Source organism: Podarcis raffonei, chromosome 2, assembly GCF_027172205.1.
Source record: "Podarcis raffonei isolate rPodRaf1 chromosome 2, rPodRaf1.pri, whole genome shotgun sequence".
NCBI classification, from domain to species: Eukaryota; Metazoa; Chordata; class Lepidosauria; order Squamata; family Lacertidae; genus Podarcis; species Podarcis raffonei.
The window spans coordinates 16,795,424-16,809,590 of NC_070603.1; the positions used below are offsets into that span (position 1 = coordinate 16,795,424).

The window sequence follows — 14,167 nt, forward strand, 5'->3', positions numbered from 1 at the left end:
AACCCCTAGAAGGCCCTTGGAGCTGGACCTCAGGGAGCTTAAGGCAACAGGGATGCGAAGTACTGTTTTGGCTGCCTTATAGGAAACACTTAAACTGAAACAGACCATTGTTGGAGGTGCCTGGGATCGAAGCTGGCCCCTTTTGCAATGCAAAGCGAGGAGTCAGGCACCAAGAGACAGCATTACTAGTGATTTGATTTACAGTAATCGCTTCCTGTTCCTCCTTTCCCAAGCAGCTGCCAGGCACAGTTCCTCCCCCATTTTATTTTTTATTTCATTTATGAATTAAGGAAACTGCCCAGCCGAAGCTCCTTCAGTACCAGTGGCATGCCCACCACACTGCAGAGGGCAATAGGAGGTGGGCTCACTATATGTAGGAACCACAGAGGGCTGAGCTTTGGGTGGAGCTTCACCCAGTATGGAAGCAACTGCACGGCAAAAGCTTAATGGGATTGTCCCATCAAAGAAACAAATAGCTGAGTTGTCCCTTTGCTTTCTCTCTTGTTGGAGGGACATTGACCAGCACATGCCAGGGGACTGGGATGAGGCTGACCAGGAGGATGGATGCATGCAAATTCTGGCATGTTTCTGGCTCAGACTTCTTTTCATAAAGCTACTTAATGAGTTGCCTATTACCCGTCTTACATTCTTTGGATGGGGCAGGAGGTCCACAATGGAGGAGGAGGGAAGATGGGCAGGAACTTTTTTTAGTTCTGTTGCAGCACATTGATCTAGTTGATATCATGTTGATGTGTAGCAGTATTGGAAAAATAAATACAGCTGTGTGGCTGGTCACAGATTATTATGGTCATCAGTATCTTTTAAAATAATTACTTAACAAGAGAACATATTTTCTTGCAATGGAGGAGGGAATCCTTGGATGGTTTGTCCCTTCCACTCACTCCACTAGGCAGGACAATACAATTATTTTTGCTTGGCCATGGTCTCGTTTCTAGGTTTGCTGTTACGTCTTTGGCATGTTCAGCTTGGTTGCTCTTGAACATGAGGTATAATTTGTGTAGTGCTGCCTAGTACAAGGGACCGACCATCTGAGGATCCCGTCCATCCGTGGCAGAAAATGAAGCTTCATGGCAAGTCCAATGTTACATCTACCATTCTGTCACAGAAATTAAATCTACTGGGCCCTGCACATAGGTAACAATCTTCACACAACTGCTTAATTCAACTGCTTAATTTGTGTATATTTTTAAAACAAATGGGTGACTGCTCCTCTTTTTTTCCAAATAATAAGGAATCCAAATTCAATACATGGGAGAGTTCTGAAGTTTTAAAGTGATACAGGCCTTTGTTCAAGCTTAAAAAATACTAGTTTACCAAACTTTTTCAGTACAACGCACTGCACTTTTACTCAGAAGTTCACCTTTAGTGTAAAGTCTAACACCTAGTCAGTATTTTACAGACTGCACCCTACAACAGATGCTGGTGTTTCGTTTTTAAAAGATTAACACATAGCTGCTTAGAAGAAATATGGTGTGATTGCATTGCAATAAACTAATCAGCAGAGGGAGCAATGATTAAGATAAAACTGTCCAATACTTTAGGCCCTACTTCTTCAAAACACTGTGGATTTACTTTAAGAAAGCAACACAATGAATTTTGTTTGCAGGATAGATCCTTGAAAATGTGGTGCTTATATTTAACAGTTCTTCATTTGAGTGAGGAAGTGTTCCACTGGAGTATGTGTATACAAGTATAACATAAGTTTTATTTTAAAGTGCTATGTATATATGACAACATCTGCCATCTATCACAAACTTTGATATTCTAGCATAGAAATAAGATGTAAATATTGTGATAGTATGGGTTTAATTCTGAAAATTCTTCTATCAAGACAAAAACATTTTTATTGTGTACTGAATGATAATATTCAGTTCTTATTTTTTCAACTGTTAATTTTCTTGTTTTATTTTGAAGAGTATGATTTCATAATGTGATTTACAGACCATTACACACATATGTTTTAAATAACATCTGATATATACGTATATTTAATTTATAAGGGGGAATACGATAAATTTGTTGATAAAAGTGAAGAATTTTGCTTCAAATTTTGCAATCCAACTTCACTCTAGTACAATGGAGAGAGAGTTTGCCTCTTCATAGAATATAAAAGACTGTCCATGCAACAATCCAATAGATGGGAACCCATCGAATGCTCACATCGGTGGTCTTAGCAATTAAATGCGCATCTATCCAATTTTTGTAATTAACTGTACGAACATAGATTCCTGGATATCTTGGTCGGCCACAACCAAGCCCAAAACTGGTGATTCCTATCAGATAATACCTGCTAACATTTCGAAAATAACACATCAAAGGTCCACCGCTGTCTCCCTGGAACATGAAAAAATATGGTACTCTGAAGTTTTAGGATACAGGATTGGGATCCAATCAATCTTGAGTTATGTCTCTCATGAACTATCAAAAGAAAACACGTTTTTTCTAGAAACAGTACCTCCAGAAAGCCTGACTTGGGTATCTTACCTTGGTTTCCTTGCTGACACAATTTGATCATGGATGCTTTAGGAATTCCAGCAACAGTTTCAATAAGACAGTGTGGTGTAGTGATTAGTGTGTTGAGAAGGACCTGGGAAACCAGGGTTTAATTCTCAAATCAGTCATGAAGCTCATGAGGTGACCTTGAGTCATTCTCTCAGCGTAACCTATCTCACAGGGTTGTTGTGGGGAGAAAAGGAATAGGAGAATCATGTGCACCACCCCTTGGAGGAAAGATGAGAGATACATGTAATAATATAAGGAAGTAATAAGCTGACCCTGAAAATCAACTCAAGACTCAAAAGGGCTATTTAATCTTAGCTATCAGAGCAAGACATGACACAGGTGGGGGGACAGCACCATCCTGCTTCCATGTTGTCTGTTTTGGATGGAAGCAAAGTGGTCCAATGTGTTCCGAATGGAAGGAAATGAACATCCTACCTTTTCTGCAAAGCTCCTGTACTTTTATCAATAACCCTAAACTTTGGTGATCAGAACACCAACAATCCTAACCCCCTTATATACCCAAATGATTGCTGCGTTCTGAAGGAGTGTCTCTTGCACATGCCACTTCATCAGGTGACCCATTCAAATGATGTAGGAACCTACCCTTTGAATCTCGCTGCTATTACAAAGCAAACAAGCACGGTCTCTATCATCTTTTTAAGCTTTCTAAGTGGAAATTTTTATCCCAGTCTGGATCTGTTTTTATATATGTTTAAATATGCTTTTAAAGTTGAAGTTTTTCAATTGTTGACATTAAATAATTTTGGGATGTTTCATGGGAAGATATTCATAAAAGAAATGACATTATTACTGCATCATCGTTATTTTAATATTATGTTTTAAACCTCAACAAGGATGATGGTTTCTTTATATAATCCTTTGAATCCATATTAGGAAAGAACATTCCCTTTTCCCTCCAATTCGCCTCTGCTTTTGTATTTATTTTTCTTTCTTCAGTTGTGAATTTGCAGTCAGGAACTTATGTGCTGTGTTTTTGTACTGTGCCTCACGCATATTATGTGCTTTTAGTCTCAGTCTCAGTCAGTTTTATTGCACATAGCCAAAGGCTGCCGCAATGTACTCTAAACAAAGCTATAAAAGTACCCCAATGTACAAATAAAAACATTAAACGATAAAATTCATAAGCTAAAATCATCACATGGTCACTAATGTTAAAAACAATATCAATTAATACAGTGCAATTTATACTCAGAGTTTGGTGACAAAGATAGAGCATAGCCTGAGGTAGATAGATGGGATCAAATAAATTCATCTCCTTTACAGTTAATGGCTACCTTGGCTATATAATTTGCTCTAATTTTCCTAGCAGCAGTTGCAAAAAGTGCTACCCGCCAGGTCACATACTTATCTGTGTCTGCAAGGAGATATAAAATCATATCAAGGGGGTTCTGACCAGGGGACCCTGTCATTATAGGTACCAAAAAACTTTTTCTTGCTTTTAGAAAGAACTGATCATGCTGATTTACAAGGTGAAGTTATGTCGCTGCTTGAATTTTATTGTGATGTTTCTCATGTCCCATTTTCTCACATCAACTAATTTTCCTCCAAAATGTATTAACTACTTTGGTGCTACTTTGACACAGCAGTGAGTAAGCCTGGACAAATAATTGTATGACAGCATGTTTTGGTAATATGTCTTAAAATAAAAATTATTCATTTCCCCCTCATTTACCAGCGACTTTGATATATTGCTTTGATATATTAGTCAAGCAACTACATGACAGAATGTTTTGACTACTTATTGTATATTCTCCATTTTACCTGGCAGCTATCAACACGTCCAGTCAGAGAGCCAGCACAAACCATGTTTTCTGTTAATCTCCCTGCATACGAGTCATATCTATTGCATAATCTCAGCGGAAAAACGTCTACCTGAGCTTCTTGTAATATTAATTTGCCAACACCTGAAAGGAAAGCACAAAAAACTGCTGGAAGAATGCATTTAACATTCTGAAACAAGGTTCTCAGGTAGGCAACGTGGCTGGGTAACCGCTTAAGCTAGTCTAACTCTTAAACTTAATAAACCAGGTTTGTATTTCCCAAGTAGGTCTATGAAACCTACCTTCGTTTTCAGAATAAGGCTCACAAATCCTTACTGAACTTGTAATGAATTCTGTTTGCTAGCCATCACAGGCCCCAGGTATATATGGAGCTGTGTATGCTCAACATTGAGATTTGGGTGCCTATGTTTTAATTACAGTATTTTGTTTTCTTCTTAATTATTCTATGATTTCAGGTGTTATTGAACTTGTTTGTTATTGGTTCAAGGTTTGAGGTATTAATTAATTAAAACCAGCCCTTCAGTGTTCCCCATCCAGCAAGGTTGAATTGAAATAAAGTGCATTAGGTTATCAGTACATAAGCGTCTGCCGGGTTTGGTTAATACATTTAAATATAAATGTATTAAATATAGCCCAGTGGCTTACCCAATTCGGTATGCCTGCATCAGCTATGAGTCATAACAAAAGATATATGCTTTGTAGACTAGATCAAATACCTTAAAAATTAACGTATAGTTTTCTCAAGTGCACAAATCTCAGGCAAGTTTTGAAAAAGCAGAGAAGTGACTTTCTGAGTGCTTACCGTATTTCTGAAAAGTATGATAGAGACGAATGCATGGCAGGTTCAAGGCACAAGTACATATACTGCCCTCATATGATAAATGCAGAAAGCATGACAAATATTTTGTCTAAGCAATAGATCATATACAAAGAACCTTTGGCCAGCCAGATGATGAACTACAACTCCCATCCTCCCCTGCCACTGGCCATCCTGGCTAGGGCCAATGGGAGTTGCAGTTCAGCAAAATCTGGAGGGTGTGTCTGCAGACTTTGCAGAATCCAGCTTTTCTTAGTGCAGAAACTTGATGCTCGCAGAGTAAATTTTTATTTTGTGTTTTCTGACCTTGGTTATAAGCTGTTAAATATTTTTATCTTGATTAATACAGTACCTCGGGTTATATACATTTCAGGTTACAGACTCCGCTTACCCAGAAATAGTACCTCGGGTTAAGAACTTTGCTTCAGGATGAGAACAGAAATTGTGCTCCGGCGGCGCGGCAGCAGCAAGAGGCCCCATTAGCTAAAGTGGTCTTCAGGTTAAGAACAGTTTCAGGTTAAGAACGGACCTCCGGAACAAATTAAGTACTTAACCCGAGGTACCACTGTATAGAGTTTAAAAACATAAACACAGCTAAATAATTTATAGACCCAACAAATGACACTCCTTTTTCTGGATTAAAAGAGCAAATACTTCTGAAGAAATCTGTCCAGTTTGCTCATGGTTAGCCAGTAAATATTCTGCACACAAGATTAAAATTTTACATCATTACTGCGGACAGAAAAACTGACTCGGGGTTAGGGCTGCTAATATTGATAACACTTCCTGAACACCTGTTTTATAGTTCAGTGTCCAGAAAAGGTGATGAGCGAGAAACATTTCACAATTACATTAAATATTAAAAAACTTTAATTGTACATTAAAAAATATAATGAAAGGGTACGAAAACCAAATTAATCGTCACGACTATCAGAAATTCCTTGTGTACACTAACGGGCAAACCAAACCTAGGTTTACCTCTGTGCAATACACCATCAAATGGCAAAGAAGCTTTTTGAAATAACTAATTCTCACTCTTAACAATAGTTTAGTTTAAAGGAAAAGTAGAAGATTTACCTTTCTCCTTTGTGTTTCCCCAGCCAGCTATGTAACATGGGTACAAGTCAATAGTATCATTTTCAGGTATGCAGATGGGCTGAATATAATTATTATATTTTACATGTTTTATTAGCGTAAACAAGGCAATATCATTTTCATAGCTTTCTGAATCATAATCAGAATGGACCGTGATTGTACTGACCCGGCGCTTTCGAGTATAATAGTTGTGTGCATGAAGATGATGCACGGCGATGACAGCCCTCCAAAAGGCTGCGTTCCTAGGACAGAATAAAATAAAAAACAGATTCAGTAACTATTTTAGAACAGTTACTTCAAGCCTGGTGTAAAACTAGCAAGCATGGAGCCAGAGTCAAATGGTGAGGGAACGACAAAGGTTTCTGCAGTAATAGTAATATAACCAGTAAAAGCATATATGCATAAGAGGAATCCTGCTAGATCAAACCAAATCATGTCCTATAACAGCCAATCAGATGGTTGCCTGTAGGAAGCTCACAAGCAGAACCTACAGTTGCTGCTCAGCAATTGGTACTCAGGTATAGTGCCTCTGCATCTGGAAGCAGCATGAGCCATGCTCAGTATGACTATTCACAACTGATAGACATATCCTCCATAAATTTGTCTCATGCACTTTTAAAGTCATCTAAACTGATGGGCCTCACGTTGATCAAAGCAACTTTGAAACATGCCACAATAATTCCATTTACACACAACTCCCCAAAAATCTTATCATGATGGACTTATCAGTAAGCACAGCAACTTTATAAGTTGTCTGCCTGTCTCTGCCTCTGGACTGGTCTTATGATAACAATTATCCCTTCTCTGATGTGAATCTCCAGGTCACCAAGATCTGCAGGCGAGACCTTCCTAGCCAATCTTCTGCTAAGGTCCATCTTGCTTTAAGTATGGGATTTTTTTTCCTGTTGTGCCACTGACCCTATGGACTCAACACAGCTATGAAATAAGACAAGCACCAATAGAGATGTGCTCATGGGACTTGTTGAAAAATGGTTCTCTCAGATCATTTGTATTAGCTAGCTCTGTTTTTGTTTGGTTTTTTGGGCGCTGCTGTTATTTATTGCTTTAATGTATTGGTCTTAATAACTCAACTGTGAACCATAATGAAATTATCTAAATAGAAGATAGTATATAAATAAAATAAAAATGGAAGCTACAAGTTGGATTCAAGTAACTCGGAGCACTAGCGGAAGCCAGTGCAAAAATGTAAGTGTAAGGGAGCTCCTCCCAGTCTGGAAGCTCAGAAAAATCTCCAGAACAGCATGTGGGAAGAGGATATGGGATATTGCTCCTTCCGGCATGCAGAAATACTTGTACTAACAGAACAGTCAAATCTCTGTGATGTTGAATTCTAACCTATATATTTAGAATTAAAGAAAATCTCCACCCCTGAAAACCAGAGTAAGAATAATGATGACTCCCCACAGAGTTACAAATACTAAGGTTAGAAGCCGAAGAACTGCAAAAAATAATTCTACACCATTATTTTGGGCATGTGTCAGCGACAAAAGAGTAGCTGATAACCCATGCTGCATGACAAGCATATTCTGAAGCTTGAGTGCAGTTGCATCAACACTTGGCGGAATCAGCATGTATGCCTGCTGCCAAAGTAGGAAAAAAACACCTCGGCACACCGTAATTTAGAAATGGGAGGACATTAGTGCCCTCCGTACTTGCGTACCCTAAAATAGATTAGATTGTATTCCGTGCAATGAGTTTCTTGAAACATGAACTTATGCTCGAAACTGTAACCCTACTGTAATAAAGGAGAAGTGCACACAACTGAAATAATCTCATTATTCTTCCCCTGCTTCCATTTCCCTCTTCACCTTTCAGACCTGAGAGGCTTCTGATAAGTGTAAGGGGAGCAGAGGGGAAGAGCACCAGGAGATGAAAAATCTACTTTGTCACACTGTTTTACCTACCAAACTATATAGTATTAAAAAAGGAAACATCCAGTCATTTACTTCTATGTTGTTGGGTGGGAAAAGATTTGGGGAGAATGAGAGGAGAAATGTATTCCTGAAGTCCCAGTGTCTCATTTCCTCTCCCACTCATCCTTGAAATATGTCCCCACTCCCATGAATTCTGAATATTCACCAAGTGCTTAAAAAAAATCAGTACACCTTTCTCACACTTTAGAATAGATACATGCCTATTTTTTTTAACGCAGTGTGCTGCTGTCAACACCGTGTTGTTTGTAATTAAACTTCCACCACACAGATGGAAATATCCTAGGCCAATGGTATAATGCTGAAGGCTAACTTGCCATGGCCAAGATCCAACCATGGCATCATGTCCACCTATAATCCGAGACTCTGTTTTTTTCTCATCCATAAGAGGCCTTGTTCCGCAGTCTAGAAATCAAAACACAGATATACTGATGAGATGCCATGAATGTAAATGTTCTGTTAATACACACCAATCCATCGACCAAAACAAACTTAAAAGTAGATCTAAAGGATCATTGTTATAAACCGACCAGTTTGCTGTAGCGCTTCTGTCTCTGGACCAATGGGAGAGTTTATGCAAGACTGCAAACTTTTGAATCACTTACCCCTCTGACACACGTTGCGGATCACAATCTGGTTTTTGCCACAGAGTGGTTTTGACTCTGTGGAGGTGTTAGCACCTTTGTTATGCACCCACCCTCTGGACCTATTTCCTGTGGCTGGTCTTTATATATACCATTTAGAAATGCAAATAATTAAGTGGTATAATATAAATGTCTTAAATAAATAATAAAGATAGACACCATTTCTTGGTGAGTTAGGTCTAGCAGTGATGATTCCCCCCTGTAAAGGTGAGGGGCAGGTTAAGAAATGTAGAGATGATAAGGAATTCTTTAGGGCACTGGTTCCCAAACCTCTCACCCACAGACCACTTGAAAATTGCTGAAGGTCTTAGTGGACCACTTACTTTTTCTGCCTGTTGTTGTAAATGTGATGCAATTTGCTAAATGCTGTATGATTTTTAACTGCACTTTCATTGCTTCTTTTCTCATATACTGTACTTCATTGTATTGTATTACAATTTGTATTCCTTAGAACCCTTTCCAAGTGTCTTCTTCCCATTACTTCTGGTCCACTTCCTGCTCACCTTGTGGCCAGACTGGATCACTGGGTTCTAAGAATGATGAAGCAGTCTTTGCACCCATTGTTCACAGACAGTGCTCCTATCATTCATGGTCCATTGGCCACAGTCTGGGGTCCCCTGCTCTATGGGATTTTCTGATCGGCATGTCTGACACCCCTGTTGAGGTCCTGGTCTCACTGAGGAATGGCAAGGAGTCTAGGGCCATCAACGTGATTATCCTTAAACGCCCACTCTGACATTGTGGAGCCCACCAGAATTTTGACACATGCTTCAGATGATGAAACACTATGAACAATGACTGGACTGTGTCGTAATTTTTTATGTTACTACCCAAAGGTCCTAGGTTGGAAATATACACAATCCAAACCAAAAGTTAAAAATTGAAATTGAAACACTCTAAAACAATATACGGAACTCAGTAACAAATGAAACCATCAGCAACAATATAATTTCAAAGGTTCCATACCACTACTAAAGGAGAGACTGTTCCAAAGAAGAGCAGCCACTGCAGAGAAAGATGGTCCACAGACCCCTATTCCATAAGCCTCAGGGCTTCCCACGTAGATTTTAAAATTCATGCAGGTCAGTATGGGAGGAGGCACACTTTCAGATATTTGGAGCCCAGGGCATTCAGGTTAACTTTTTAATTTGTACAGCTTAAATTAGGCCTGGAAGACAATAGACAAGCAGTGCAATTGTTTCAGAATTTATGTTTGAGGAATACCCTGGGGCATTCAGCTAGAACTCTGGCATCAGAATTCTGCACCAGTTGCAACTTCCAGACCATTTTCAAAGGCATGTAGGGCACATTACAATAGCCCTACTTGGAAATAACCAGACTATGAAAACCTGTGGCCAACCAGGGCTTCAACAGCAGCACTAACCATGTAAGTCAGAAAATCCCACGAAACATTCAGGAATAAGTCTTCAGGGGTGGACCATCTTAACCCCCCACCCTTACAGGGGGATCTTGCTGCTACCAGTCCAAAGCACACCAAAAAAGTATTCATCCATGATAAATAGTTCACCACAAATCCACAATACCTTCTGTCACAAAAATCAGATCTGGGGTATGCCCCACAACATGAGTTGAACCTTGATGTACTGAGAAACCCCATGGTTGTTATGGAGGTCATGAAATCCTCCGTGGGCCCATTAAATGCAGCTTCAGCATGGACACTGAAGTCTTCCAACGCAACAGTGAAATGTTCTCCAACATGACCTCTGAGACCGCCTCAGCTAAAAAGACTGCTGGGCAGCGGGATGGGCAGTAATCAATAGTATCTTATTCTATCTCAAGGGCCCAAATCCAGGAACAAACCCTCTTATCAGTTACAGAGCACACTGGCTTCCTGGTGAGGACAATTGAATTTTCATGGTCAGCAGCATCTCTCCCCTCCCGTCTGACCTGGCCTGGTTCTGAACCAAGTACCCTGGGGGACAAAGCTAGGATAAATATGGTCTGCTCAGCTAACCCACCTGGGTCGCAGTAATATATGTCACCTTGGGCACCCCCATGGAAAACAGATGACTTATTTGAACTGATCTGGCATCAATTAACATCACTACTAGAGCAAAGGGTTTGCCAACATGTTCACCCAAACTCTGAAGATTGGAGGTTAGTCCACAAAGGATGATGGTCTTACAGGCATCCCCAAACTCAGCCCTCCAGACGTTTTGGGACTACAATTCCCATCATCCCTGACCACTGGTCCTGTTAGCTAGGGATGATGGGAGTTATAGTCCCAAAACATCTGGAGGACCGAGTTTGGGGATGCCTAGTCTTAACCATAACTACTGCCCCTTCCAGATTTTCTAAATAATCTTTAAATGCCATTATTATTATTAAAATTCTACCCTTCCTTCTGCCCCTCATAACACTCCATGCATCCATTGAAGTGATTTTTAGTCCGTGAAAGTTTCTGCCACTATAAAGGTGTCTTTTTTAAAAGCTGCCACAAGATCCGTTGTCCTTGCTGCTGGAAGAGAGTAACACAGCTACTCTCTGGGACATGGTTCACAAGAAGCCAATGTTCCATGCCTCAGTAGGGCTTACTCCAAGCTAACGTTGCAGAGGGATGAAGCCTAAAGAATGAATGCCACTCATGAGCTGCCAAATCTAGAGCACTATTTTAACTTGGAAGCAAATACTCCAGAGAGTAGTCACTGTGTCTATTAGGCAATAGCATCCTCCATGGAAGGAGGGGACTTCAATTTCCAAGTAATAATAATTCTTTATTATTTATGCCCTGCTTTCCCAAATCTGATTTAACTACACACTGACCATTGAAGGTTTATGCCCCCCAAAACAAATCAGCCTCGAAGGTTGCTGCCTCGTTTCAGGCAGACCTTCTACCACCCAGCCAACCTCTTTGTTGCTACCCTTTCTACTCTGCTGTGAAATCTATCTCAGGCTGACACAGATTTCACAAGGTGTTGAACAGGATTTAAACACTCTGTTACACATACTGGGAAACAAGTTACCATAAATATCCTAGTTTTGATCTTTCTAATAATACAAAAACAAACAAAAACAAATCAACTTACAGACCTAACAATCCACTCTGGAGTTCCTCACACAATAGTTCTGGCCTACTTATAATACAAAAATAAAAAACCAACTTGCAGACCTAACTAGCCACTCTGGCGTTCCTTACACAATAGTTTTGGCCTTTTTATGCTACAAAAACCGAAGCAGAAACCCAACTTGCAGACCTCACTAGCCACTCTGGAGTTCCTCACGCAATAAAGTTTACACGCAAGCACCTTCCTGTGTTTGGGGTGGGTGACATAATTTGGAATGCTTGAAGTATACACATTTTAGCCTTTCCAGTTGTTGTATCCCTTCCTTTTAATGAGATGGGAGCCCAAGATGTATTATTTTATGGTTTTTAAGATGATGATGATAAAATAATAATAATAATAATAATAATAATAATAATAATAATAATAATAATAATAATATAAAAAACACCCCTCCGTTTCGAGGCGCCCAGCGACAGCTTGCTGGAAAGAGAACATTTGTTGGGGTTGGGGATAACAATCACATTTCTCCGGTTCCTGAGACCGCGATGGGTCCTTCCACGGGGACCCCAATGCCGCCGCCAGATCCTCCTCACGGCGGATCCACAGGCCTCGGCCGCCCGCTCGATTTGGGAGCAAATCCCAGTCCTCTCAGGGACTTTCCAAGGAAATCCCCGCCCCTCCTTCCTTCGCTGCCTCCCACGCGCACGCGCAGTTCCACCCCTGTCTTTTTTGGCGGCTCGAGCGCAGCGCGCGGAGAACGTGGAAAGGGCGGCCGGAGGGAGAGAAAGCCGGGCTCACCCTCCATGGACAAGAGAGACGTGACGTTTCTGGGCGTGTTGAGCAGCCCCAGGAGCGCCAGCAGAGAGGCCGTGGCTGCCCGGCGGAGCTTTCGCAGCATCGTCCGTCGGCGAAACAAAATGGCGGCCGGGCGCACCCCCCCCCGTCCCGCCGCTCTCTTGGCGCGAATAACGTTGCGGCGGCGGCGGCGCGAGGGAGGGAAATGGAGCGAAGATGGCGCGGAGTTCCTTCGCTCGTTCTGACAGAACGTTTTGCTGCTTTCCCCAGCACAAACACTGAACACATACACACACGTCTCGCAGGGTTCTGGTTCTCGAGGGGAGATTATTAAAGGAGCCGAGGCGGTTCTCTCAAGAAGGAACGCGGCTGGAGGGAACCGGATTACGGTTCCTCAAGAGGCTGACCCGAGACATACCTATTAACATAGGTTAAGGCCATAGGAGCAGTGCCAGATTTACATATAAACGAAACATGCTATAGCTTAGGGCCCCACTCTTTTGGGGTCCCCTAAAAATTTAAAGGAAAAAAACCCTGGATGTACATTTCCAAAATATAAGCTAAAAAACAAAATAAAACCTACATACAGTAACAGTGTTTTGTGTTGTGTAGGCTCCTGTGATGTATGTAATGGGCCCCGCTTGCTCCCTAAAGTATCACTGGTTTGCTCATTTCTATATATAGGGTGGCTACATTCTGCATGGACTGGTTGCATGGCGGCATGCAGCTGCAGACTGCAGTGCAGCACAGCTGAATGTATACTTAATTGTATTTCTGTTCAACAATTACTTTGATAAAATACGTATTTTGTTATGTGAAAAATGGCTTTAGATACCTATTAGGTCCATAAATGGAGGGACGCGGGTGATGCTGTGGGTTAAACCACAGAGCCTAGGACTTGCCGATCAGAAGGTCGGCGGTTCAAATCCCTGGGACGGGGTGAGCTCCCATTGTTCGGTCCCAGCTCCTGCCAACCTAGCAGTTCGAAAGCACAAAGTGCAAGTAGATACAGTAAATGGGTACCACTCCAGCGGGAAGGTAAACAGTGTTTCCGTGCACTGCTCTGGTTCGCCAGAAGCGGCTTAGTCATGCTGGCCACATGACCCGGAAGCTGTCTGCGGACAAACGCCAGCTCCCTTGGCCAATAAAGCGAGATGAGCACCGCAACCCCAGAGTTGGTCATGACTGGACCTAATGGTCAGGGGTCCCTTTACCTTCACCTAGGTCCATAAATTACCACATAGCATATATTCAACACACAAAAACAGCAACAATTTGTTGTTGACAAAGGACAGCTGGACATATAAAGGGCCCCATTACCTTCAGTAGCTTAGGGCCTCATCAAAACTAAATCCAGCCCTCACAGGAGCCAACTCCTAGGGGTCAAGTGGTCCCCCCCCCAATTTTCCTAGGAGCATTTTGCGGCAGGGAATCTCATTAGCGCAATTAAAACTGGAGCGTGGAAGGAAAGGAGGAGCTGTTTCAGCCTCCCCACTTTCAGCCACTCTCTGAA

At 41.4% G+C, this 14,167-nt stretch overlaps 1 protein-coding gene across 3 annotated transcripts; it reads right to left on the reverse strand.

Annotated features, from left to right (window-relative positions):
* Window positions 1-1,902: 1,902 nt before the first annotated feature.
* Window positions 1,903-12,805, reverse strand: LOC128407123 (transmembrane protease serine 12-like). 3 transcript variants are annotated; one of them, XM_053375116.1, is made up of 6 exons: window positions 12,658-12,805; window positions 8,393-8,594; window positions 6,220-6,479; window positions 4,306-4,448; window positions 2,506-2,608; window positions 2,204-2,355 (listed from the first exon to the last, which is right to left on the reverse strand). In XM_053375116.1, exons 1-6 carry the CDS (start codon window positions 12,755-12,757, stop codon window positions 2,312-2,314), a joined length of 852 nt encoding a protein of 283 aa, XP_053231091.1. In that variant the 5' UTR covers window positions 12,758-12,805; the 3' UTR covers window positions 2,204-2,311. The 3 variants fall into 3 exon arrangements, with proteins under 3 accessions (XP_053231090.1, XP_053231089.1, XP_053231091.1); XM_053375115.1 differs by lacking the exons at window positions 2,506-2,608; window positions 12,658-12,805 and adding an exon at window positions 9,157-10,239 and having other exon boundaries at window positions 1,903-2,355; XM_053375114.1 differs by lacking the exon at window positions 2,506-2,608 and having other exon boundaries at window positions 1,905-2,355; window positions 12,658-12,804.
* Window positions 12,806-14,167: the final 1,362 nt, after the last annotated feature.